General features: G+C 52.3%; 8 protein-coding genes across 8 annotated transcripts; 2 read left to right on the forward strand and 6 right to left on the reverse strand.

Moving 5' to 3' along the window:
• Positions 1 to 10: 10 nt before the first annotated feature.
• J4E79_010651 (uncharacterized protein) lies at positions 11 to 1848 on the reverse strand (the record flags this gene model as incomplete). The annotated part of the gene is given in 3 exon segments (XM_049359486.1): positions 11 to 32; positions 47 to 1306; positions 1364 to 1848. 3 exon segments carry the CDS (start codon positions 1846 to 1848, stop codon positions 11 to 13), a joined length of 1767 nt encoding a protein of 588 aa, XP_049206017.1.
• Positions 1849 to 2296: 448 nt separating this feature from the next.
• J4E79_010652 (uncharacterized protein) lies at positions 2297 to 2762 on the reverse strand (the record flags this gene model as incomplete). Its single annotated transcript, XM_049359487.1, has 3 exons — positions 2297 to 2349; positions 2411 to 2647; positions 2696 to 2762. The coding sequence occupies 3 exons, from the start codon at positions 2760 to 2762 to the stop codon at positions 2297 to 2299; spliced, it is 357 nt and encodes a 118-aa protein (XP_049206018.1).
• A 409-nt stretch (positions 2763 to 3171) lies between these two features.
• J4E79_010653 (uncharacterized protein) lies at positions 3172 to 3669 on the reverse strand (the record flags this gene model as incomplete). The annotated part of the gene is made up of 3 exons (XM_049359488.1): positions 3172 to 3239; positions 3299 to 3553; positions 3615 to 3669. The coding sequence occupies 3 exons, from the start codon at positions 3667 to 3669 to the stop codon at positions 3172 to 3174; spliced, it is 378 nt and encodes a 125-aa protein (XP_049206019.1).
• A 1267-nt stretch (positions 3670 to 4936) lies between these two features.
• On the reverse strand, positions 4937 to 7365 carry J4E79_010654 (uncharacterized protein; the record flags this gene model as incomplete). The annotated part of the gene is made up of 3 exons (XM_049359489.1): positions 4937 to 5248; positions 5657 to 6639; positions 6708 to 7365. The coding sequence occupies 3 exons, from the start codon at positions 7363 to 7365 to the stop codon at positions 4937 to 4939; spliced, it is 1953 nt and encodes a 650-aa protein (XP_049206020.1).
• Positions 7366 to 9160: 1795 nt separating this feature from the next.
• On the forward strand, positions 9161 to 10475 carry J4E79_010655 (uncharacterized protein; the record flags this gene model as incomplete). Its single annotated transcript, XM_049359490.1, has 2 exons — positions 9161 to 9733; positions 9783 to 10475. 2 exons carry the CDS (start codon positions 9161 to 9163, stop codon positions 10473 to 10475), a joined length of 1266 nt encoding a protein of 421 aa, XP_049206021.1.
• A 455-nt stretch (positions 10476 to 10930) lies between these two features.
• J4E79_010656 (uncharacterized protein) lies at positions 10931 to 11269 on the reverse strand (the record flags this gene model as incomplete). The annotated part of the gene is made up of 2 exons (XM_049359491.1): positions 10931 to 11109; positions 11158 to 11269. 2 exons carry the CDS (start codon positions 11267 to 11269, stop codon positions 10931 to 10933), a joined length of 291 nt encoding a protein of 96 aa, XP_049206022.1.
• Positions 11270 to 14618: 3349 nt separating this feature from the next.
• Positions 14619 to 16521, forward strand: J4E79_010657 (uncharacterized protein; the record flags this gene model as incomplete). Its single annotated transcript, XM_049359492.1, has 3 exons — positions 14619 to 14744; positions 14952 to 16135; positions 16185 to 16521. The coding sequence occupies 3 exons, from the start codon at positions 14619 to 14621 to the stop codon at positions 16519 to 16521; spliced, it is 1647 nt and encodes a 548-aa protein (XP_049206023.1).
• Positions 16522 to 19548: 3027 nt separating this feature from the next.
• J4E79_010658 (uncharacterized protein) lies at positions 19549 to 21620 on the reverse strand (the record flags this gene model as incomplete). Its single annotated transcript, XM_049359493.1, has 3 exons — positions 19549 to 19741; positions 19815 to 21375; positions 21428 to 21620. 3 exons carry the CDS (start codon positions 21618 to 21620, stop codon positions 19549 to 19551), a joined length of 1947 nt encoding a protein of 648 aa, XP_049206024.1.
• Positions 21621 to 21711: the final 91 nt, after the last annotated feature.

A 21711-nucleotide genomic window follows, 5' to 3' on the forward strand; every position in this document is an offset into this window, starting at 1 on the left:
CCCACTCGGATCATACTTCCTCTTCACCTCCACTAACCTCTCATACCCATCCCCATAAAACACCTTCTGGAAACCCTCAACATACGGATTCGCCTCATTCATATACGCACCCGACCCCGGCGCCCACTCCTCCCACATGCGTTCCTTAACAGCCTTGTGCCATTCAGAACCAATGCTCAACGCGCGCTTCGCACTCCCCGCGGCACGGGAATCAATAGTAGCGCCCGTGGCGATGAAATGAAGGTACGCGGTGCGCCAGCTGGGGTGTAAGGCGCCCCAGTGTTTGGAGGGAGTGGAGTGCACGCCGGGTCCGCCTGAGAGGCCGATGGTGGCGTAGTTTCCTGGGTCTGTGGTGTTTTGACTCGCCATTGCGGTCTTCAGGTATGAGATGACTTGCGAGTGGGGAGTGTGGATGAGTTCGGCGCGGCCGAGGAGACGGGAGGAGGTGAGGGATTCGCCGCCGGCGACGTTGTCGCCCGAGATGGTGGTGAAGAAGGAGGGGTAGGTGGGGTGGGTTGATGTCGACATTGAAGTTGAGACGAGAGAGCTGTCGTTGCCGGTGGTGCTTGTATTGGTGCTGAACTGAAGGAGGAGGTTTGTTAAGATGGGTTGGACGAGCGCTTCGACAGCAGCGGGTGTGGTGTTGAACGCCCAGAAGACTTGGTTGAGTCCGATACCAGTGAACGGTCCCTTCGAGACATCGATATCAGGGAAGAACTTCGGTGCCGTGCTTCCCACTGCTACGGTTGCAGCGCCTGCAAGTCCGGCATCCATGAGATCGGGTAGCGCACTGAGCCAAGTGGCTACTGCCGACCACGAAGCTTCCATGCTGGCGTTCGAGCTACCTTTCGGCTTGATCTGAACACTCGCCATAACGACGTTACGGGGAGCTGGGTAGTGCTTGATCACGTACTCGGTCACCACACCATATTGTCCTGCACCACCGCCACGCAGTGCCCAGAAGAGATCTTGGTTCTGGACTTCGTTGGCGACAAGCACATGTCCGGTCGTTGTTACGACGGTCATCTGTAGGACTTGGCTTGATGCCAGTCCGTAAGTGGAGGCCAAGGGGCCATGACCACCGCCTTGGATGTAGCCTCCCAAACCCACACTGGGGTCTTGGCCTGTCGTCACAACTCGACCTTGGCCCGTTGCGAAGGAGAGAACGTTGCCCCATTGTTGGCCGCTACCGACGATGAAGACGTCTTCGGGTGGGGAAGAGCTGTTGGCGATATGCCAAGCTGTGTCGCGAGTCAAGCCGCGAAAGTTGCGCGTCCAGATTGAGAGGGAGAAAGCGCCGCTTGATCTATCGAGGTAATGTCAGTTTCCTATCATCCACATGTCCAACACAAGAAATGCGTACCGTCCATTAAGATCATGGCCCGTCCCCTTAACCACAATCCTCACATTCTTCTCCACAGCCCACTTCATCGCAGTCGCCACATCAACCTCCTCCGTCGCATTAACAATATACTGCGGCAAGCCTCCTATCGTACAACCCTGCTTCTCCGACCAACTCCCCACTTCGTCTGGCAAACAAGAGTTATTCGCATAGAGCTGGTAGTCGATTGATTCAGGTTGCTGCGAATGCCAGGTCCCGTTCGACCAATTGTCGTTGACTTCTTGGCAGGTCAGAGGGGAGTTGAAAGTGTTGTTGGTGGAAGGCCAGCATGATGACGCGACGGGGATGGTGCGGATTAGAGTTCCGCTGATCGTGTCGTTGAGGGAGGACCATTCTGAGGGTGTGGGCCATGATGCGTCGGAGGGGGTTGTGCGACAGAATTGTGGAGGTGGTGTTGCGGCTGCGCTTGCGAGAGCGGGTGATGCTAGGGTGAGGTATCGTAACATGACGAGTATTGGAAGGAAGTAAACGAACGATGAATGAGATAAAACTGAATTACGTGGGATGATACCATATTTATGTGCTGCTAAGATTTGCTCGACTTTCATTTTCTCGTGTTACCTCTCTTTCTCGTATTCTCTCTCTTCTCGTATTCGCGGCTCTTGCGGACTTCGCCACAGTGGGCGTACCAAAAAGCGCGCCACGAAAGCCGCGTCTTCGACCCGGTTATTCTTTCGTATGGCATCTAAGATTGAGCCATGAGAATACAAAGGACCGCAACAGTACGGAAACCTGGGCTTTTGTTGATGTTGATACCGACATGACATTGAAGAGCCGATAATCGTTTCTTCATTTCATGAGCTTGGAGACTACTATCTAGTAGCCCTTGTAGTATTGACATTAGACCGAGGGAAAGCATTGCGACCACTCGTACCAACGGCCTACGTGGTTTGACTAATCGGTGCCCAAATATTCCGCCAATCTCATATTATGCTCGTATTTGGCCGCTGCATATGTTTAGTAAGTCATGTTCTTGTTTCGAATTTCGTTTCCGGATAAGTCACTAACCCATCAGATCAACCATTTTGGATTGCAAGCCCCGAATTAGCGACTGATAGGCATCCTCTATGCTCGAGCAATTCTCGGACCCCATACAAGGCTCCCAATCCAGTTTGTCGCAATCTAATTTGTTGTAGGAGATGACCCAGGCGAGCATGGTGGGCTTCTCGTTGTCGTCGAAGCCAGTCACAACGTCGAACGTCATGTCTGAGGGCTGACCCTGACCATAGCAGCTTTTTGCGAGGGCTGTAGATACGTTAGACGTGAAGCAGCGTGATACGCCAATGAACTCACCGAGGATGGTAGCCTTGAGCTTCTCCTCGTACTTGGCCCGAGCCAGCTTGTCGTGGATGGAGACCATCGTCGTCGTCGTGCTCAAGATGTGGGTGTAGAGAGTAGGATGCAGAAAGGAAAATGTTAAAGCTGCGTTATAAATCGTTCGTGCGCGGAGGCGAAAATTTTCGATCTCACCTTCACCTTCACTTTCCGCTGAGGGCAATCCGCATTCGCGAAAGTGAACTTTACCCAGACTTACTCCGGCTTGTGATGAGGACAACTTGGATGATATGTATCGCATGCTGCTATGTACTGCGAAGACCTTGTCGACTGATCGCAAAGCCCAATTCGTAGCTCCCAGTAATATACGACGACAATGACCCATCTCTGTCCTGATAACTCCAATCTCCCCACTCTGGAACGCCTGATGCGAAGATCATCGTACTGGTAGAGCCAATGCTACCAACGTCCTAATGTTATCAGAGTCCCAGATGTTACTCCGACTTCGCCGTCTCTCGCTCCATTATGACCGCTACAATTTTCTCAGCTTGAGCCTTCTCACCTGTTGCAGAAAATTGTAAGTTCTTTTCGAATCTTGGACTCATTGGCAAAGTGACTCACTGATGCGAATCTGCAAGCTGAACTTCAGTGACTCCAGCAGAGCGTTCAATCCGTCCGCTGCAGTAACTCCGGAGTAACAGCTCCTTAGGACCTTCCAACTGAGAAGTGTATCCTGCGGGAAGTAGACAACTAGGTTGATGTCGTACGATAACAATTCCGCGCGGTCCATATCATATGTAGTAGCGCAAGTAGAGTGGACGACGTCGAAGACGGTGCCTTGGCGATACATCTCTCCATAAACGGCACGCGCGTGAGCTGTGTAATAATACCGAATTAGTTGTTTTTCTGGCGTGAGTAGTGGGAAGTGAATACATACACAGGATCAGTTCCTTCATCTCCTTCTCCCACATAATGGTCTCGTACGGGTTCATGGGTTTAGCTTCTGCGGTCGCGGACTGAGCGATCGCTGATAGTCGATCGTATGACGCGAGGTAGAAGATAGTGTAGTAGGATGCGCGAGAAGTTTCTTATTTGAGTGAGTACTGTGCAAAGCAAGCGCGACTGCGGATAAACCTTCACCTCCGCGCCCGTGTACTCAGCTAGTCTACATTTGGTGGTAACAAACACCCGAGAGTCCAACGCCAATGTCGTCATCAAGCCACGGTCATCTCAGAAAAGAATATCCATTGCACGGCTGGCAACCGAACATTCATCAGCGACTACGACTACGATCAGGACTGCGGCTACGACCACGACCATGACTACGACTACGACCGCGACCATGACCACGACTACGACTACGACTACGGCTACGGCGACGAATACGACTATGACCTCTCTTCTTCCCTGGGCGATAAGAATCTACATCTTTCCCCCGGCTGCCCTTTGTCGCGTTCTCAACGTCATCAATCTTGTCAGAAGTCCCTGGCTTACTCTTCGGCTTATCAATCGTCCGTTTTAGTCCCACTCTCAGCGACTCCAAAAGACGACTCAATCCCTCCGCAACATCAACGTTGCCGTCGACAGAACAAGCTCGTTCCCACTCATTGCTTTTGTTCGGCCGCTCGTACACGATCAGGTGAATGCTGTAGGGCTTTTCCTTGTCTTTTTCCTCTCTGGAATATGTGTGGATAACATCGTATTCTGAGCCGTAGCGGTAAACGGTGCATTCGGCGCGGGCGTGAGCTTTGTGGCGGGATGACGTTAGCAGTATTCATTGACTGATAAGGTATAGGATGACTGGGGTTTGGGAGCTGGGAGTACGTACATGTGATTTGCTTCTTCATTTCTCTCTCCCACAAGATGGTGTCGTACTTCGACATGGACATGCTGATTAGATTGTGGTTCAGTGGAGAGACGGTAGTGTCTGTCGGGAAGTGTCGAGACAAGCGAAGTACAACAGTTGAAGCTATGGTATAAAGTGTGCCGGGAGAATAAGACATGGGATATATACATACCACTTGAGATTAGTGTTTGCCCAATCATTTGAGCAAACACCCTACTGGTCTTGACATAATCTTCTAGCACGTACGAGCAGTGTCTTGTAACGTCTCACAGCGAGGTTCTTGGGGAAAACGATTGTGGTTGTTCACCTGCGCAGACATTTAGAAGTACCTGGGTACTATACAAAACATAGCGAGCACATGTTTTACCCTTCTCTATCCCGCACTAATGATCAATGTGGCCGCATCATATACTCTACACATCCTCCAAGCCTGGACCTATTATAGTGGAAAGCCTGCCCTGCAGTCCCCTCATGAGTAGATCCAAGCTATCTGCCTCGGTAGCATTCTCCTTCGACGACATCAGAACCTTCCGCTTTCCTTGGTGAGACAGCTCATCGAGGGCGATGAGATGCAAGATATAGCCTATGTATTTCTGGGCCTCCTTAATGGTAACGCTCACAGTGGTGACAACGTCAAAGGCGGTGCCAGGGCGGACCTGATCGGCGTATATAACGCGTGCGTGGGATATGATCTTTTTCTTCATTTCGCTTTCCCACATGATGGCCTCGTATTGATTTGATGTCATGGTTGCGGTGCAGTATGGTGCAGAAGAGGTGTCTCGCAGATCGCTTCGTATTTATGGTTGGGAAGACACCTCGTGGCCGGTCAGTTTGTTGTACCCTCAGGTAGGTCACGAAGAGCAACAGCAATCGCTCCTAAAGTGGAACTCAGTTTGCTTCCATCCTATGGATCTAACCGCCCATAGATCCACCACCCTCCCCATCCTCCTCTACATCATCTTCCCCCTCTTCCTTCTCCCAACAACCCACCTATGCGCAACATCATAAACCGCCCTCGTCCAACTCCTCGTAATAATCTTCCCCTCAAACGTCCCACTCACCCAACTAAACAACACAAGCAACGCAGCACTCAACCCAAACGTCCACCCAAACGCCCGCCAATAACTGTCCACCTCGAACTCCAGCCCCTTGAACTGAATGCTAAAATACCCCGTCATCAGCGTCACAGGCGTGAACAAAATGGTAATCTTAGCAAGCAGCAGGGTAACCCAGGTGAGACGCTCGACCGAGAAGGATTCTTTGATGGCGATGAGGTTGAAGTTCATCATTACGAGGGACTCTTTTTGGTCGAGGCATTCGGATATCTCGGAGAGGGCGTACAGCTGGATGCGGTCTTTGAGGCGTTCGAAGCGGACGCGCGCGGCGGAGCTGAGGGCTACGCCGAGGAGGCTGTCGGCTTCGGGGACGAGGGGGCCGGGAGAGTCGTTTATTACGGGGCGCGAGGAGACGAGGGAGGCGTTGCCGGAGAGGATGTGCGAGTTCTTAAGTGACGCGAGGGTGGCTTCTTGTTTCTTCAGGACGCGCTCGATGATTAATTCGTAGCTTTGGTAGACGCGCTTTAGGACGGCGAGCTGGCAGCCGATGTGGTGGAGCTGGTCGACGTGGGTGAGATTGGCTGTCTGGAGCATTTCTTGTCGGAGTCGGTCAAGCTCGGCGGCGTAGCCGTGTTCGCGGCGGGAGATGAGATCGAAGGTTGCGCCCCAGTCTTCGAAGAGGTAGTAGAAGAGCAAGCCGGGGGCATCCGTGGGACGGTGGGCTGTTTCCTCATCGCTGCTGCCGAGACGTTGGCGGATGGGTAGTTGAGTGAGTGCTGCCTCCCTTAGCGGCGTCGGCGCTTTTGTAAGTTGCCTGAAGACGTTCACAGTATTCCGACGTGTGGTGAAAAGTACTTTTACGTCTTCATGGTTTAAAGGACCGTTGGCGAATGGGAATGGGTCTTCGGATATCGAAATGACGGTTTTATCCTCGCATAAGAGAAGCCAGTTCCATACACGTTTGCCGTGGGGCACGTCTCGGGTTCTATCCGAGATTATAGGGCGGGTGTTGGTTTCTTTGCTGCGGACGTTGTGTAGCGAGTTGTAGCCTATGCCCATATCTGTTTTACTGTCAGCAGAGGGTTCTCATCTAGCACCCATGTCTCCTATCAAGCAAAGGGTAACTTACATCTCCGACCCTGATCGACGGTACTCCAATGCCATACATCGTCTACTAGCTGGTAGTGATCCAAATCTCGGACCAGCTCCAGCTGTGTAGATTGCATCAATTCGGTAAGACCGATACTGGATTCTGAATCCAAAGCTTGCTCATTCGCTTGCTTCGCCTTTTCCCTGATCGAATTGGACATGTTCGATGTGTGTGATTTGTGGGAGAACACCGATCTTAGGGTCGAAGAACTCTTCTTCATGCGCAAGGATGGGTTGTTACGTGGCGGAACGTGGTCGCTCGTCATCATGCCCAGCAGTCTAGGCGTGAAGTCGAAGTGAGAGGCTAGCGTTCTGATCAGCTCTTTCTGGTTGGAGGGATTCCAGATATTGATCCATCGCGTATGTAGTTCAGTCGGTCGTGGCGATTGCAGCAACTTTTTGTACGCTTCGGCGTTGAGATCGAAAGCGCAAAAGGCATCACCTTCATCTTCTCCAAAGTCGATACAGAAATTGCGACACCTGTGCTCTCTTGTTTGCCGGTCGAAGAGGTCAAAGTTCCGGTCCAAATCGAAATTACGGAAGCATTGCCGAATATCGTCGTTGCCTGTGTCTTGGTAGTATGGCGGCAGGTCCTCAGCAGGTGATGCGGGCCGGAAAGGTCCGAAAGGATTTGCCATAATGAGAGAATGTGGAGTTTGTTGAGTCGGATGCGACGTGGGTGATAGTGATAGGAATAAGCGATCTGTTTGGATGACGAATAGTGCCGAACATCTGCACTGGCGATGTGACTGCAGCTCGTGCTGGGATCTTCGTGGGTATGTGTCGTGTGTACCTTAAAGTGCGAGGTCACGCGGTGCGGTTGAGGCTCATGCCGGCAAGAAGTCTCACCCAAGGCAGGCTAAAGGTTTGCAGCTGCCTGTGCAGCTCCGCATCTCTTACCATTCTAGTTTGTACCTGACATAGAGTATCCTCTAAAGGTACTCGCCAGGGCTGACGCTTGCTTGTAACTGTGTGAACCACGGCGCGCAAAATTGGCATGCAGTATGGAGGCAGCTGAGACGATACAGACCTCTTCCAGGTATAGCGTTTCCATGACAAACGAACAAAAACAAAGAGATACGGACTTGAGTATGATGCACAAATGCGGCGACGTAGCTGGTTCGACCTAGAATAAACTTAGCAGCTAGGTCAAGGTACCTAGGTAGTCCGGACGGAGACGTTCGCGCATCGTGAACAGCAGATGATCAATACTAGGCGAACAGTCGAAGTAACACCGCCAGTTGATCTCGTGCGAGGATGGATGCACAGGAAAGTTACGCAGCAGTCATGGCTTAGATGGAGGATGATGACCTGGTGTCGCGTGGTCTGAATCGAGATGGGCGGCTGACTGGTGGGGTCGGAAGATTGCGCTTGCCCCCTATTAGACGCCAAGCGCGCCTTCCCAGATAGGCAAGTCCTGGAAGCCATCGAAGACGGTAGGGTTTCACTGTCAATGAGTCCAAGTCGAGTTGCAGTTCACAGATGACGTCGAATTGAATCCGCCCCAATAACGGAAGACAGCTGATACATGCAGTGAAGAGATATAAGCCTCTATCGTCTCAAGCATGTACAGATGGCAGCCTGGAGAGGCAACTAGCGAACCTGTGGATTACAGTGGTTTTCTATTCACTCTCCCGCATCTTCTACTTTTCCACTCAACCCTGCCTGTAGAACGTGAACACAGGCCGGAACAGGGAAGTGTTGGACAGCTGTCGATTGCAGATCCTCAAGGGTGAACTGGGCAGCTCATCCGCTAGGCCTTTGTACCTAGCAAGTGTGCTGCAGCGTCTCAACGCAGACGAGCTATACCATGTTCTCATAATGGTGGGGCATCAGCGCGACTGCAGAATAAGGGTTCGATAGCTTACTACCGTCTTCACATGCACACATGCCACACCATACAAATACCCACGATTTACTGCTCTATCAATATGCCAGCCGCCTAACGCGATTCATAGCCTTGCTTCGGCCCTTTTCGCTCTGCGCCTGCGGGTAAACCCCTCGACTGCTATATCCACGCCCGGCGGAGGGGAAGAAAGACGAGCACGTGCTCCATTTGGACCTCAACAGCGTTCGCCACGGTTACTCCCAACGCGATGGTCGGCCCACTCGTTCAAGAAGCTGCAGCTTCGCAGAGGCCTACAGCGGCCGCGACGCCCACGCTCCCAGGGTGACGTTCTCATAGGAGGCGCGATGGACTGGCGCCATTTCCTGAGGTATCTTGGCCGGCCAGCCAATCATGGGAGCGCAGGACACCCACGGGATCCTTCTCCCAGCGCTGCGACACAAAAGAGCCCACGCGACACCCCAATGCTGATAATGCACGCCATACATTGTCTCTGCCGTCCCTTTATCCCCTCTTTGTCGCCCTCTGACTTATTCTACGCGCGGGACACTGGCTGAAGACGTTCTATAAGCGCCTTTACTCCCATCATGCCTCGCCCAAACCTCCCTCCGACTCCCCAGCCGTCGACAGACATCACCGGCAAGAGCAGCGCCAATGCCCCTCAATTGGAGACGAGCTTCAACTTGCCACCCGCAGCGCTGGGTGGTAGAGGAAGTGTAGCTAGCTCCTCTGGTAAATCCGAAAATGCCTCAGACTCGTCCTACCGGCCACCTTCCCCGTCGTCCCCAGTCGCGACTTCCAAGCCCGGTCATGCGCGCAAACGCTCCCAGCAGAGCATCATCACTAAGGACGACTATTCTCTCCCGCCCCCGCCTACCCGATCCCGCAAGATCATTCAGATGAAGCCCAAGGATACCCAAGAAACGCCCAAGACCTCGTCCAAAACACAGGATGCGAAGACCACGACCGCTGCCACTAATGGTACCAAAAGGAAGCAGGCGGGTAACGCCACTGCTGCGGGACGTAAGATTGCAAGGAAGACGGCACACAGTCTGATCGAGCGGAGGAGAAGGTCCAAGATGAACGAGGAGTTTGGGGTGCTCAAGGACATGATTCCGGCATGCAGAGGGCAAGAGATGCACAAGCTGGCCATCCTACAGGTACTTCCCGACACTCGCCTACAATTCATTCATATACTAACATACCCAGGCATCCATCGAGTACATGCGATACCTCGAGCAGTGCGTCTCCGACCTCAAGACCGCCAACTCCCGCCGCGACTCCCCATCCTCAGCTACATCCGAGCTCCCACCACCACCAGTCCGACGCATGCACGACGACGACGACGAAGACGAAGAGCAAGACGAAGAGATGGAAGACGCCGTATCACCCACCTACGTTGAGCCACCACCCGCCCAATCCAAATACACCTTCGCCCAAGCCTCACCCGCCATCTACCCCTCCGACCGAAGCGCATACACCCACTCCACCACCACATCCCCAGCCATCATGCCCCACGATCATCGCAACGGCCACTACTCGGCGAACCCCTCCCCCGCGCTGCGCCCGTCTGACCCACACCACTACTCGCTCGGGCCAGCGTCAGTCCGCTCCACTGTAACTTCGCCTTCGATCCACCCTTCGCCTGCCTTCAGCGCTCACACACCTTCTGCCACACACTTCAGCAACCCTTTCCATAACGGTCCTCCTAGCACGGGTCCGGTAGCTGCGCCTGGCTCGTCGCATGGCTCTGTCCATTTCGCGTTGACGTCACCGGCGTTGAAACCACAGGCTGATCGTGAGGACCAGGAAGCTACTGAGGCGCTGATGATGTTGAATACCGACCGTCGTAGCTGGAGTGGGGCTAGGGGTATGAGCGTGAAGGACCTTCTCAGTGGATAGAACGTGTGAACGAGATGTATGATGAGCGCCGTGGCGTTCAATGAGCATAGCAAAAAGGGTACTGGGTGGATGTCTGTTTACTGTTTTGGCGCTGGTGGGATTTTCTGCTGTTCAGCTCTTTGGAGCTATGCTCTTATGCTTTACGTAGACTTTGTTTGTGTTTACAATTTCTGGGCAGGATGAAGGGAGGGTAATGGTGCGGACGACTCGTTTCATGTACGACAAAAGTTGAAGTTGCTTATCTTGATGAATATACACACGCAAGATGACTGATACGATGGCTGTTGCACAGAGATAGAGAAACGAGTGTATGATTCTATTCTAGTCAATCCCTTCCACCTTCTCCACTCTGCTCACCTCTCTCTCTCTCTCTCTCTTCCTTTCCTTCCCGTCTTCCCGTCCTCTACCCGCTTCCATCCCCATCCAATCCCCTTCGAGTGTTCACCACTCGTGACCTAGCAGTGATCACTAACCTGGCTACCAAAAGGCTCATTCTTGCAGTCGCCACCGCAAAGCGTGATGAACTGGATAGCACCGCCGTTGACGCAGTTGAACAGGGCTTTGGCGCGCGCGTTGGCGTCGGTGGGTTGGCCGGCTGCGTCGAGGACTTGGTAGATGGTCGAGGCGTAGTCGCCTGGTTTGTGTTAGGTGGGGACTGGAGGATGGGGAAGGAAAGACATACCCTGAGTCAAAAGGTTACCCTCGCAGTACGCATACCCAGCGAAACAGTTGTCCGCAACAACAGTGCTAGCCATGGTGGCAGCGGCGAGGATGGCGATCTTGGAGAAGTACATGTTGATTGAGGTTGAAGTGTTGTTCGTTGAACGTTGAGATAGAAGGGTTGTTGTTTGTGATGATTGAAGAACTGGTAGATGTGTGATGATGGTCCTCTACTTGCTACAAGCTACCTCCTTATATATCCATCTGTCCGCTGTTTAGGCATCCCATACTCCTCATCGATACTGTACGATGATGCTATTCGTAACCGCCGTGTCTTACTTCTTCGTCACCAGCGTCAAGGGAAGTGGTTTGCCTGGGGTCTTGCATTCGGGCCGTATGTACCATGGTAAGACGAGATGGGATGGGGCGTCATGGTCGCAGCGAGGATCTCTGCAGTATTGAGATTGAGATCGTCGTTGAAAGACTGAGAGTCTCGTATACAATTCGAGCCTTTGATGTTGATTGCTTGTTCAGGGTTCAGGTGGGACGGGGCGTAGGTGGAGATTGTGGACCGCGATGGTCGAGGACGTGAGACATCGTGGAGAGTTTAGAGAGTACGCCTCGTTTCGTATCCACTTATTTACGAGTTGAGGTCGTACAGCGATGTTGAACAGGCAGGTGGTTGGAATGGACTCGCGCAACAATTTCTCCTTTCGTGATGTCGGCCCCCAAAACCCACATAGCGATCGTTCTCGGGTCATCATCCCCTTCATCTTACCTTCAGACCAGCTATCTGAGGTGACCATTCAGGCATCACTGCGTTTGGTGCCAACTGAATGTCTTGACTCAGCAGCTCGCGATTCCCTATGAGGATTCAACCGGACGTGTAAAGATGGGCCTGCAGACGATGGAGTCCTCGTTAAGCCGGCAGCTTCCAACATCTCTGGTGGTCATACAATTCGGTCGAGCGTTTCTGGTCTTGTTATTTGAAGCGTGTCTCTCCCGTCCTATAGCTTTCGGTACCTTCCTAAGTGTGACATGTTTGCAGGAAAACATGGTCAACGGCTTATTCGAGCTCATCTCGACAGGCCCTGTACCTTGCGTCTTCCGCCATGATCACTTAGCTGATATCGGCGATTTCCCCGGACTTGTGCCTTACGCCCCGGGTAGCTCCATCGTAAGCATACGAGACTGACCAAGTCGATTGGCGCTTTATGGTCATCTCCGGAATGAAGTAAGACCAATAGAGTCCATTGTAATTCCTTCCCCGCTTCTTCACAGCTGCACGTAACACAAGAGTCTCCAGCATCGGCAATGGTAGGTCGTGAAGCATCGGACGTCGTCTCATTGAGCCGCTCGGACGCAGTCAGCATAAACGAGGCTTCGTCGATCTCCCAGGCCGCCGACGCGCTGCCGTAAACCGGGTTCAGGCTAAAGAGCATTGAGGGTTAATCATTGATGTGTCATCCAATACTAATGTTGGTCGTCAGCCTGTCTTGAAAGTTGCTCCGATCTTACGGCCAAGCGTTTGGAGCTGGAGACGATGGGCTTGGTTCCCCACAGATACTTTAGGGCTGCCTTGCGCTAAGACGGGGCGTACTGAAACTTTGTATTTTTGTGATCATTGCAAGACGTAGGTGGCATGAAACTCGAGCTGGAGGACCCGCGTTCGTGCATACAATGCGCGATATCTGTCTGGAGGTGCTTTCTTTCGTATGTTCAGGATGCACCTTCCTAAGTGGTCTGCTAACACCGGCAGCTGGAAGGGACCGTGCCGTGCCGTGGGATCCGCATCAACGCTTTTAAAGAGGAAGAGGGGAAGATGTGGGATCTGTGTATCAACCCTGATCGAGGTGCCTGGTGGCCGAGTGCACAATCTATGACGGGGATGTTGATGTGTTTGATGGTGCCTAGGTCACTGACGCGGGTCAGATTCGGCGAACACGATGGCTCTAGTGTCATTGCCAGATCGGTCGCCAGATAATTGGCATTCGATTCCAAAATCTCCCTCGTCGCATCTGTCGCAACAAATGTCGAAGCCCTTAAGTATTGGGCGCTACTATCGTTACGACGGGTGACCATGATACTGGTTGCGGCGTTTCTCTGCGTGGCTCTGCCGGCAAGCGCAGGATCCGAGAGGAGAGCCGAGTCTGTGACGGACAACATATACCTTTGCGACCTCCCAATTTCGATTTAACATTCTCTTTCGCAGAATCGCAAACTAATCCTCAAACCTATGGTCGAAATTTCTGGCTAAGTCTGCGTTCATCACATCATCACTATTGCTGAAGAGTTTGGCTGTCGTCAGCATCATTAACCGTGGCATCATCAAACGGCGGTTTCGATATGACAGCCGCAGTAGCACCGTCTCCGAATAACTTAAAGGTAACGACATCTCACCCTTCCGCAGAGGGCCGCTTGATTCTCTTCTCTCTTCACGCTCATATCCAAAAGACCTCGCGATATGACGGTCGTTGCGCAGCCCGCAGTGTAGCTGCGAGTATAGGATGCGACATGCGACTGTGTGGCAGTGCAGCCCCATAGAATATGGCGATTGGTGACGATCAAAGGTAAGGTAAGAGATAGGAGTGGTTGGTGTTTCCATTGACTCTTCTATTCAAGTTTATCGCTTGCCGAGTCCACATTTCATTCAGCTTCGCGATCATCTCAAGACCGACGGCGACATCTGTAGCAAGGATACGAACAGACGGCACTATGGAGATTATGAAGACTTGTCCGACATTGATGGTATGCCTTATTTCGATGCCTAGCTCCGGTCGGACATACGATCGGTCTTTGCCTGGATACCCAACGCATGAGCATCCACACCATCTGTTACGCCCTTTCGAGAGTCATACCACCTGGAAGGGCCCAGGGCCCAAGGAGTCTGCAGATTGCTTGGCCCCCACCAAGCTTCCACAAGCCAGCCGGCTGGCAGGGGTCGGGTTCCGCCCCGACGAAGTCCCGGTGCTTGTTCAAAGCCGATGCACCGCAACTATCATACGCACCGAAAGACCAAAGCCATCAAAGTCAGCTTTCTCGCATCATGCTCTGATCTCATCAGAAGCATGCGACTCAATGAGTAACGCGCGCGGGCGGCCCCGTGGGAGTCAGAGCGAACGGCGCGTTTTTCCCCGCGTCGCTGTCTCGCGCTTTCGCTAACGCCGTTCACCGAGATCATGCCCCCAAACCTGGCTTAGTCTTGCACGAGAACCTCGGGGTTAACGGACAGAAATATGTTCAGGGTGCGGGCAGCGATGGGGACTCATTTCGTAATCCAGCTGCCTGCTGTCTTTCTATTATATACCTGCGGCTGACTCCTGGCGTTGTGGTTTTGCGCGCAACAATCGCAACCGTCTGGAACCAGTTCTCGAGACCTTCACAGTCGCAAACACCGCATTTGAGGATCACCATCGCAAGGAAAGCTTTGCGCACAAAAGCTTCACCCTGATATCGTAGCGACAGCTACAGCGACCGCACGACATGTCTTCATCAACACGAGAAGCATACCGCCAACATTCGAGGAGTAGCTCAGATACACATGTCCCAGACTTGGAGAAGGGCGACGCGAGACCGAACAAAGAGGAGGAAGAGGCTGTGGAAGAAAAGGTAAGCATTATCAACTTTTCATGATGCGATCTCCATCAGAACACTTCTGCTTCGCTCTGAAGACCTTGACGTCAGTGTGCGACTTGTTGCGCATGACACGGGAAGGCAATCAGGCTAAGTTATCCTGGCATCGGGTGGTCGGCTACTGCACCATCATCACCAACCGTCAGTTTTGAAACACCCCGAAGAGGAGCTAACATTTTCAAGCAACCTCAGGAAACAAACGATGATATCGGCGCAAACCTCGAGAAGCATCTATCAAGAAAAAGCACAAAGAAGGACCAGCTCGCTCTAGAGAAATACCCCTTATCCGACCTCGACAACAACCTCGTTGGCTGGGACAGTCAAGATGATCCTGCGAACCCACGTAACTACACAACGAAAAGGAAGATCACACTCCTTGGATTAGTGGCCGCCATCACCTTCGTCAGTCCACTCGCCTCCTCCATCTTCGCACCAGGCATCCCATTCGTCAATGCAGACTTTGGCAACACATCGCAGCTTCTTGGATCCTTTTCCGTCAGTGTATACGTCCTAGGTTTCGCATTCGGCCCGCTCTTCCTCAGTCCGCTCTCCGAGATCTACGGAAGATACATCGTACTCAACTGCTCCAACCTCTTCTTCTGCTGCTTCACCCTCGGATGCGCGCTCGCACCTAATCTCGGTGGCCTCATCGGCATGCGATTCCTCGCTGGTGTCGGAGGCAGCGCATGTTTGACAATTGGCACCGGTGTCATCGCCGACATGTTCGTGCCTGCGCAGCGAGGAAAAGCTGTGTCGCTCTACAGTACAGGCATCTTATTCGGCCCTATCCTCGGTCCTATCTGCGGCGGTTTCATTGCACAACGCGCAGGCTGGCGATGGGATATGTGGGTCGTACTCATCGTTGGTGGACTCTTGACAGTGGCTCTCTTCGTCTTCAACAGCGAGACGTACCACGCTGTGCTGCTCAACCGCAAGACTTTGCGTTTACGCAAGGAGCTGAACCGCCCTGAGCTTCAAAACATCATGACATACGAGAAGGATGCGGCGCTCTTGAGTCCTCTGCACATCCTCGGAAACGGAATCACGCGCCCGCTCAAGATGCTCACCCGATCACCCATCGTTCTGCTCTGCTCGCTCTACATGTCTTTCCTCTTCGGCCTACTGTTCCTCCTTTTCACGACCATCACACCCGTATTCATCCAAACATACGGCTGGTCTCCCGAGATCACCGGTCTCGCATACTTGGGTATCGGCATCGGAAACTTCATGGGCATCGCTTTCGTAGCCAAGACAAGCGACGCAACAATCATCCGACTAGCGAAGAAGAACAAGGGCGTCTATGAACCAGAGATGCGCTTACCACTTTGCGTGTTCTTCGGCAGCCTGATCCCGATCTCGTTCTTCTGGTAAGCCATTTCCCTTCCTCAGTCTGGTATAACTCACTAACAACCCCAGGTACGGCTGGACAGCCTACAACAAAGTCCACTGGATCGTCCCCATCATCTCCCTCGTCCCCTTCGGTTTCGGCCTCATGGGCATCTTCGCGCCCCTCCAGACCTACATGATCGACTGCTTCCCCCAGTTCGCCGCTTCCGCCATCGCTGGTATGACAGCTCTGCGTTGTCTGTTCGGCGCCCTGCTGCCGCTTGCGGGGCCGACTATGTACGAGACTTTGGGCTTGGGCTGGGGAAATAGCTTACTGGGTTTCCTGGCTGTGGCGTTTATTCCTGTGCCGGCGCTGTTGTTTAGGTATGGGAAGGTTATTCGGGAGAAGTATCCTGTTAAGGTTTAGATGGGGAAGAGGGAAGTTTGTGTTTAGATTTCATGATACCCGGTAATGTATTTGTAGTGTTTTAATAGCGTCGGGGTTTATATTAAAAGTAATAAAGTATTAGACATGATACAACCTTGCATGCATGTCGTTGTCGTTGTTGTTGTTAAAGCACTACATCTACAGCAAACGTTACAGAGAGAGTTTTATTAATTACTGTAGCTGTATATAGCAAGTATAAAGTGTTTAGGAAATACACCTACATTAAGATTACTATATAGAGTTACTAACTGCTTCTTGTTGCCCTGCTCTGCATCAACACTTCACCGTAACAACATTGCATGCGCTCTCCGTCTTTTGCTGTGCCAAGGCGCTAGCATGTGCTGAGCATCCATGGATCTCCCCTCTCGCAAGACTGGCATTCTAGCCTTTGACTTCCACATACTTTTGCTCATCACTTCCTCAATACACCAGAACACCTAGCTTCGACATTCAACCTTCGCTTTCGGTTCTCACCTGGGCAAGGCCGGGTATTGCAGCGCTTCTATGTTGGGGTTTCACAGCCTGAGCACTATGCATGCGTCAATAATGGGCTCATGTGGCTTGCACTGCCCCGCATTTGACAGACAGTCTGTTGAGACGGCAAGCTGAGAATTAGGACACCGACTTATCCGTTAAGCACATCTCCCCACTCAGCCTGATCGTGCTGATACACCACACATCAAAGTTTAATTGCTGCTTCCGGGCGGCCGCGTTAATTATCCTTCGATCCGTCCTCCAAAGGGCGTGCAGCTTCGGAGCTTGCTGACGGGCGGGCCAATCTACGGAGTGACACCAGATCCGTAAGAGCTATGAGAACGGCGCACTCAAAACCGGAACCGAAATCCTCGGGAACACCATACGATGGTCAGAGACTTCGAAAGAACAGAATACGTCTCCTTACTATCCACTCGAGCGGCGATATCATCGAGCTAAGGACGCAGCGGTACAGGCTCAGCCGAGATATCGACTACGATGCGATCTCATACGTTTGGGGGGCTGCACCAGCCTCGGTCACAGCCATGTGTAATAACAAACGGCTTCTCATCACTCCTACTGTACGGAAGATGTTGCAATACCTATACCGATATCAAGCGAAGACAGCGATGCGGAAGATCTGGATCGATGCGATATGTATCAATCAAGTGGACGAGGAAGAAAAGCGTACTCAGATACCCTTGATGCGCGACATCTATTCCCGAGCAGCATCTGTCGTCGTGTGGATGGGCCCTTCCACCCTCGAAACCGATGTCTTCTTCGTAGAATTCCAGGACGTGAGGAAGAGATCACAGGATTGGATAGAGCATCGTGCTGCAGACCCTAATCACCGCAATCCAGTTGAAGCAGAACTTCCTTGCGACATATACGCATTCTTTGAGGGACTATCTCACCTCCTCAATAATGAATGGTTTAGACGTCTATGGACCTACCAGGAGATTATGCTTCCACCCAAAGCGACACTACTTTGTGGTGACTCTTGGACGGACTTCGGTGAGTTCGTAGATTTCATCGTGAAGGGAGTTTACCGTACGGATTATATCATACTAGAGTGGACTTCAAAAACATATGCAAAGAACTACCTCGCAACTCTTACCTGCCACGCTATCAACTATCAGCGCGCAAACGCCTCTCATCGAAAACTGTTCGATGTGATAAGATCTAAAAGTGTTGCAGTCAATCTGTACCAACTTCGTTATCGGCACGTGAAAGAGCCGGTTGATCGTGTTTGGGCGATTGCAGGGCTTTTGGAGAGTAATCCTCGACATAGTTTGACCTCGGAGGTTGACTACAGTGAACAAGGTCGAGTCGAATACTGGAAGACCTGGATCGTGTTCGCCAAGGCTCTAATAAACGAACCTGGTGGAATTTCTCTGTTGGCCGTTCCACCTACCCTGGAACCCAGACCTTCATACTTGCCATCATGGTGCCCGAATCTTTCTGGAACAAATTCTTGCAGAATGATGATCGCTGGGCGATGGAATCTTGCGACAGTTGAATTGCCTGCGTACGCTCGGTGGAGTTTGTTTGAAGAAAACAGCGAAGCGAAATGCGACGAAAGAACAGACGCGATCTATTATCATGATAAAGGGTTCGTGAGTACCGTAAAACATGATAATCTACTACGGATGCGGGGGTTTGTATTGGATACTATTGAAGAGGTCGTAGAACACGAGGAAATCCTTGATATGGGATACAGTCACTATGATGAAGATACTGAAGAGTACATGGCCTTGTATGATCTTGCTGTTGGCCACCACATGGATTGCTTAGATCTAGCTCGTCGTGTCTTTTATGGGAAGAGCGACGGCGTTACAGATGTACCAGAGGATTTCATCATGGCGCTCTTTATGGACTGCCGAACCACCGACAGAGCGAAGGATTTATACCATGAGATAATGCCTAAGCTGGCCACTTGGTACTCCAAACCCGGCTTTCGTGCTGCTCGGGAGCAGTTGCTGTGTCAGCATCAGTTGACAGAGTTACGCGGACATACCTTTTTCAGCACAATAGGGGGTCGCATTGGATACGCCCACCCCGGATGCAAACCAGGAGATCAAGTCGCTACCTTCTACGGAGGACTACCACTATACATCCTTCGGCAGTTGATCCCAACGAAAGACGCCATCGGCTCGACTGGACAAGCATACGGTCACGTTCAGTACATGGGCGCTGCATTCATCCCTCATCTCATGGAGCAACATCAAAGAGATGCTGCGCGCATGGGACCTGCCATCATTTTCATCATCCACTGAGAAGCTGGGATCACCAGAACATGCGAGGAAAGGAGGAGAGATCGTCCTACAAATATGAGTTTCCATCATTTTCAGATGAAGAGCGGGACAGCTCTCACTAGCTGTCATTTCATACTAGTACCAGGCGAATCAATAAATTGTTCAAGGAGAACCAATATTCCATATTCTTGCGGAGAAGATCGCACCCATAAGATGCTTCACTCACAGACAAGACTAAAGCAGCATAACCATGGTATATCCATTCAACATAACCCACCTACAGCTTCCTACTCCTAACAAGCCCAGACTTAATACCCGTAAGCTCACCCCCATAGTTCGCGCTGCCCTTAGCCGCAGCCCCCTTATCAAACACCTGCTTCATACTCTTGAGCTTCTTCTGCTTCTCCTTGTACTTCTCCTTCTTCTTGACACGCGGGTTCCGCACGCTCTTTTTGCGGTGGGGCGTCAATCTATTCATCACGTTAGCATTTGTGCCAGAAAAGTCGGGGAAGTGGGAAAGAGAGGAGATGGAAGAAAACATACCCCTTATTCTTCTGAATCTGGTAAGAAATCATACGACGACCATCATCGCCAACGACTTCCTCTTCAATAACCTGAGCACCTTGCTTCTTAGCGAGGGCGTAGGCTTCTGCGCGTTCAAGCTTAGTCTGCTTCTTATCCTCTGAGCGGGCGGCAATCATGTCGTAGTAACCATCCTCATCTTCAAAGTCGTCGCGCTTAGTCGCTGGCGCCTCATCAGCAGAGGACGCGCCATCGTCTTCGCCCAGCGCAACACCAGGACCAGCATCCTTGTGTTGGCCGCGCTTCTCGGCTTCGGCTTGTAGACGCGCTTGTCTGTCCTTGAGGCGTTCGCGGTGCGGAATATCGGCATCGCCGCCCATGTCTTTGCCGGCGGCATCGCGCTTGTTTGCCTTTTGGGCGATTTGCGAGGTGTAGAAGCGGAGGGATTTCTTCTTCTTGGCTTTTTCGGCGGCTTCGTGGGCGGTGAGTTCGGTTTCTTCGCCAAAGTCCGAGTCGTCTGCGTTGAGGAGGTTGAGCTTGGGTTCTGCGGTCTTCTTCTTGCGCGATGCCTTCTTGAGGGCGGCCTTGTCGGCGAGGGTGTCGAGTGATGCGAGGTCTTGTTCCGTCTTGGCGAGCTTCGCGGCGCGTCGTGCTGCTGCTTCTGTTTGCGCCAGTTCTGCTGCTCGTTCGGCTCTGGTCTTCTTCTGCTTTGTGGGTTTCTTGACGGTCAAGTCGTTCTCGAGTTCCTCCGCGCTCACGTCCTCCATAGCTGAGTCGTCGTCGTCACCGGTCTCTACCATGGGATCCGCGATAGGCAGGTTTTCTATCCGCGTCCATACCTTCTGGCACTTCAGCAAGGTCTCCATAACAGGGTGTTCGTGTAGCTCAGCAGGATCCATTGCGATGACCGGCGACCCATCGTCCGTTGCAGTGGAGCCGAGTACAGCAAAGTACATGGCCATCGCTGCGAGATATGCGGCGCATGCCCGGTATTTCGTGACAGCCTTCGGTGTTGGTGGAATTCTGTCTGGCTTTCCTGACTTCGCCATTTGTGCCTTCAGCACCTTCTCGGCGGCCTTCGCGGCGGCGGCCAATTCCTCGTGCAGCGGTTGCAGTCTCAGATATTCTTTCGAAATGTGCTCGAACTCGGGGTATCGTGTACGCATGATCTTCATCCTCTCTTCCTCGGTCATGTTGTCCGTAATTTGAAGTTGCGGCAGGACCTCCGTCACGACAGCGCCACCTTCTGCGTCCTTCTCACCCTCGTGCGCCATCCACTCGTCCTCGTCGAAGCCAAAGTCCGCCTCTGTCATGCTTTGTAGCTGCTTCTTTTGTATGCGCCTCGCTTCAGCTTCCTCATCCAACGCATCTTGCTCCGTTTCTATCGCATCGGCGTTGTAGTAATCCTTCTTCGAGGTACCCCATCCACCAACGTCTTCGTCTTCCTCGTCGACTGGTTTGCGCTGTCCCGTGACATCATCTCCAGACTCGTCGCCGGTATCTTGGTCGTCGAAATCGTCTTCATCGTCGTCGTCGCTGCCGGCATCGAGGATTTCTTCGTCTGAGGCTTCTAAGAACTTGTCTAGATCCAGATCAGCTATCGCATTCCAAACAGATAACCCCGCTTAACTGACCCTCTTCCTGATACTTCCTCAGTCTCTTAGCCGCTGGTCCCTCATCCAGCAGTACCTTGTCGCGATTGATATGGAACTCGTCCTCCGAATCCGCGACATCCTCATATGAGTTGACTGCCATCCTGGAATCCTCCTCTTTCAGCGCTTTTGGCGCGCGCGACCCGCCACTACCAGCCTTTCTCTTTTTGGCCATGATTGCGATATGTGTTGTGTGTTGTGGCGTGGCGTAAGTGGTGGTCGCAAATGTCGCGCGGGAACTTTTTTTCGGTAAGAAGTCTTGGCTT

This window comes from Alternaria viburni (assembly GCF_023758015.1).
Source record: "Alternaria viburni strain BMP 2772 chromosome Unknown scaffold_32, whole genome shotgun sequence".
NCBI lineage: Eukaryota > Fungi > Ascomycota > Dothideomycetes > Pleosporales > Pleosporaceae > Alternaria > Alternaria viburni.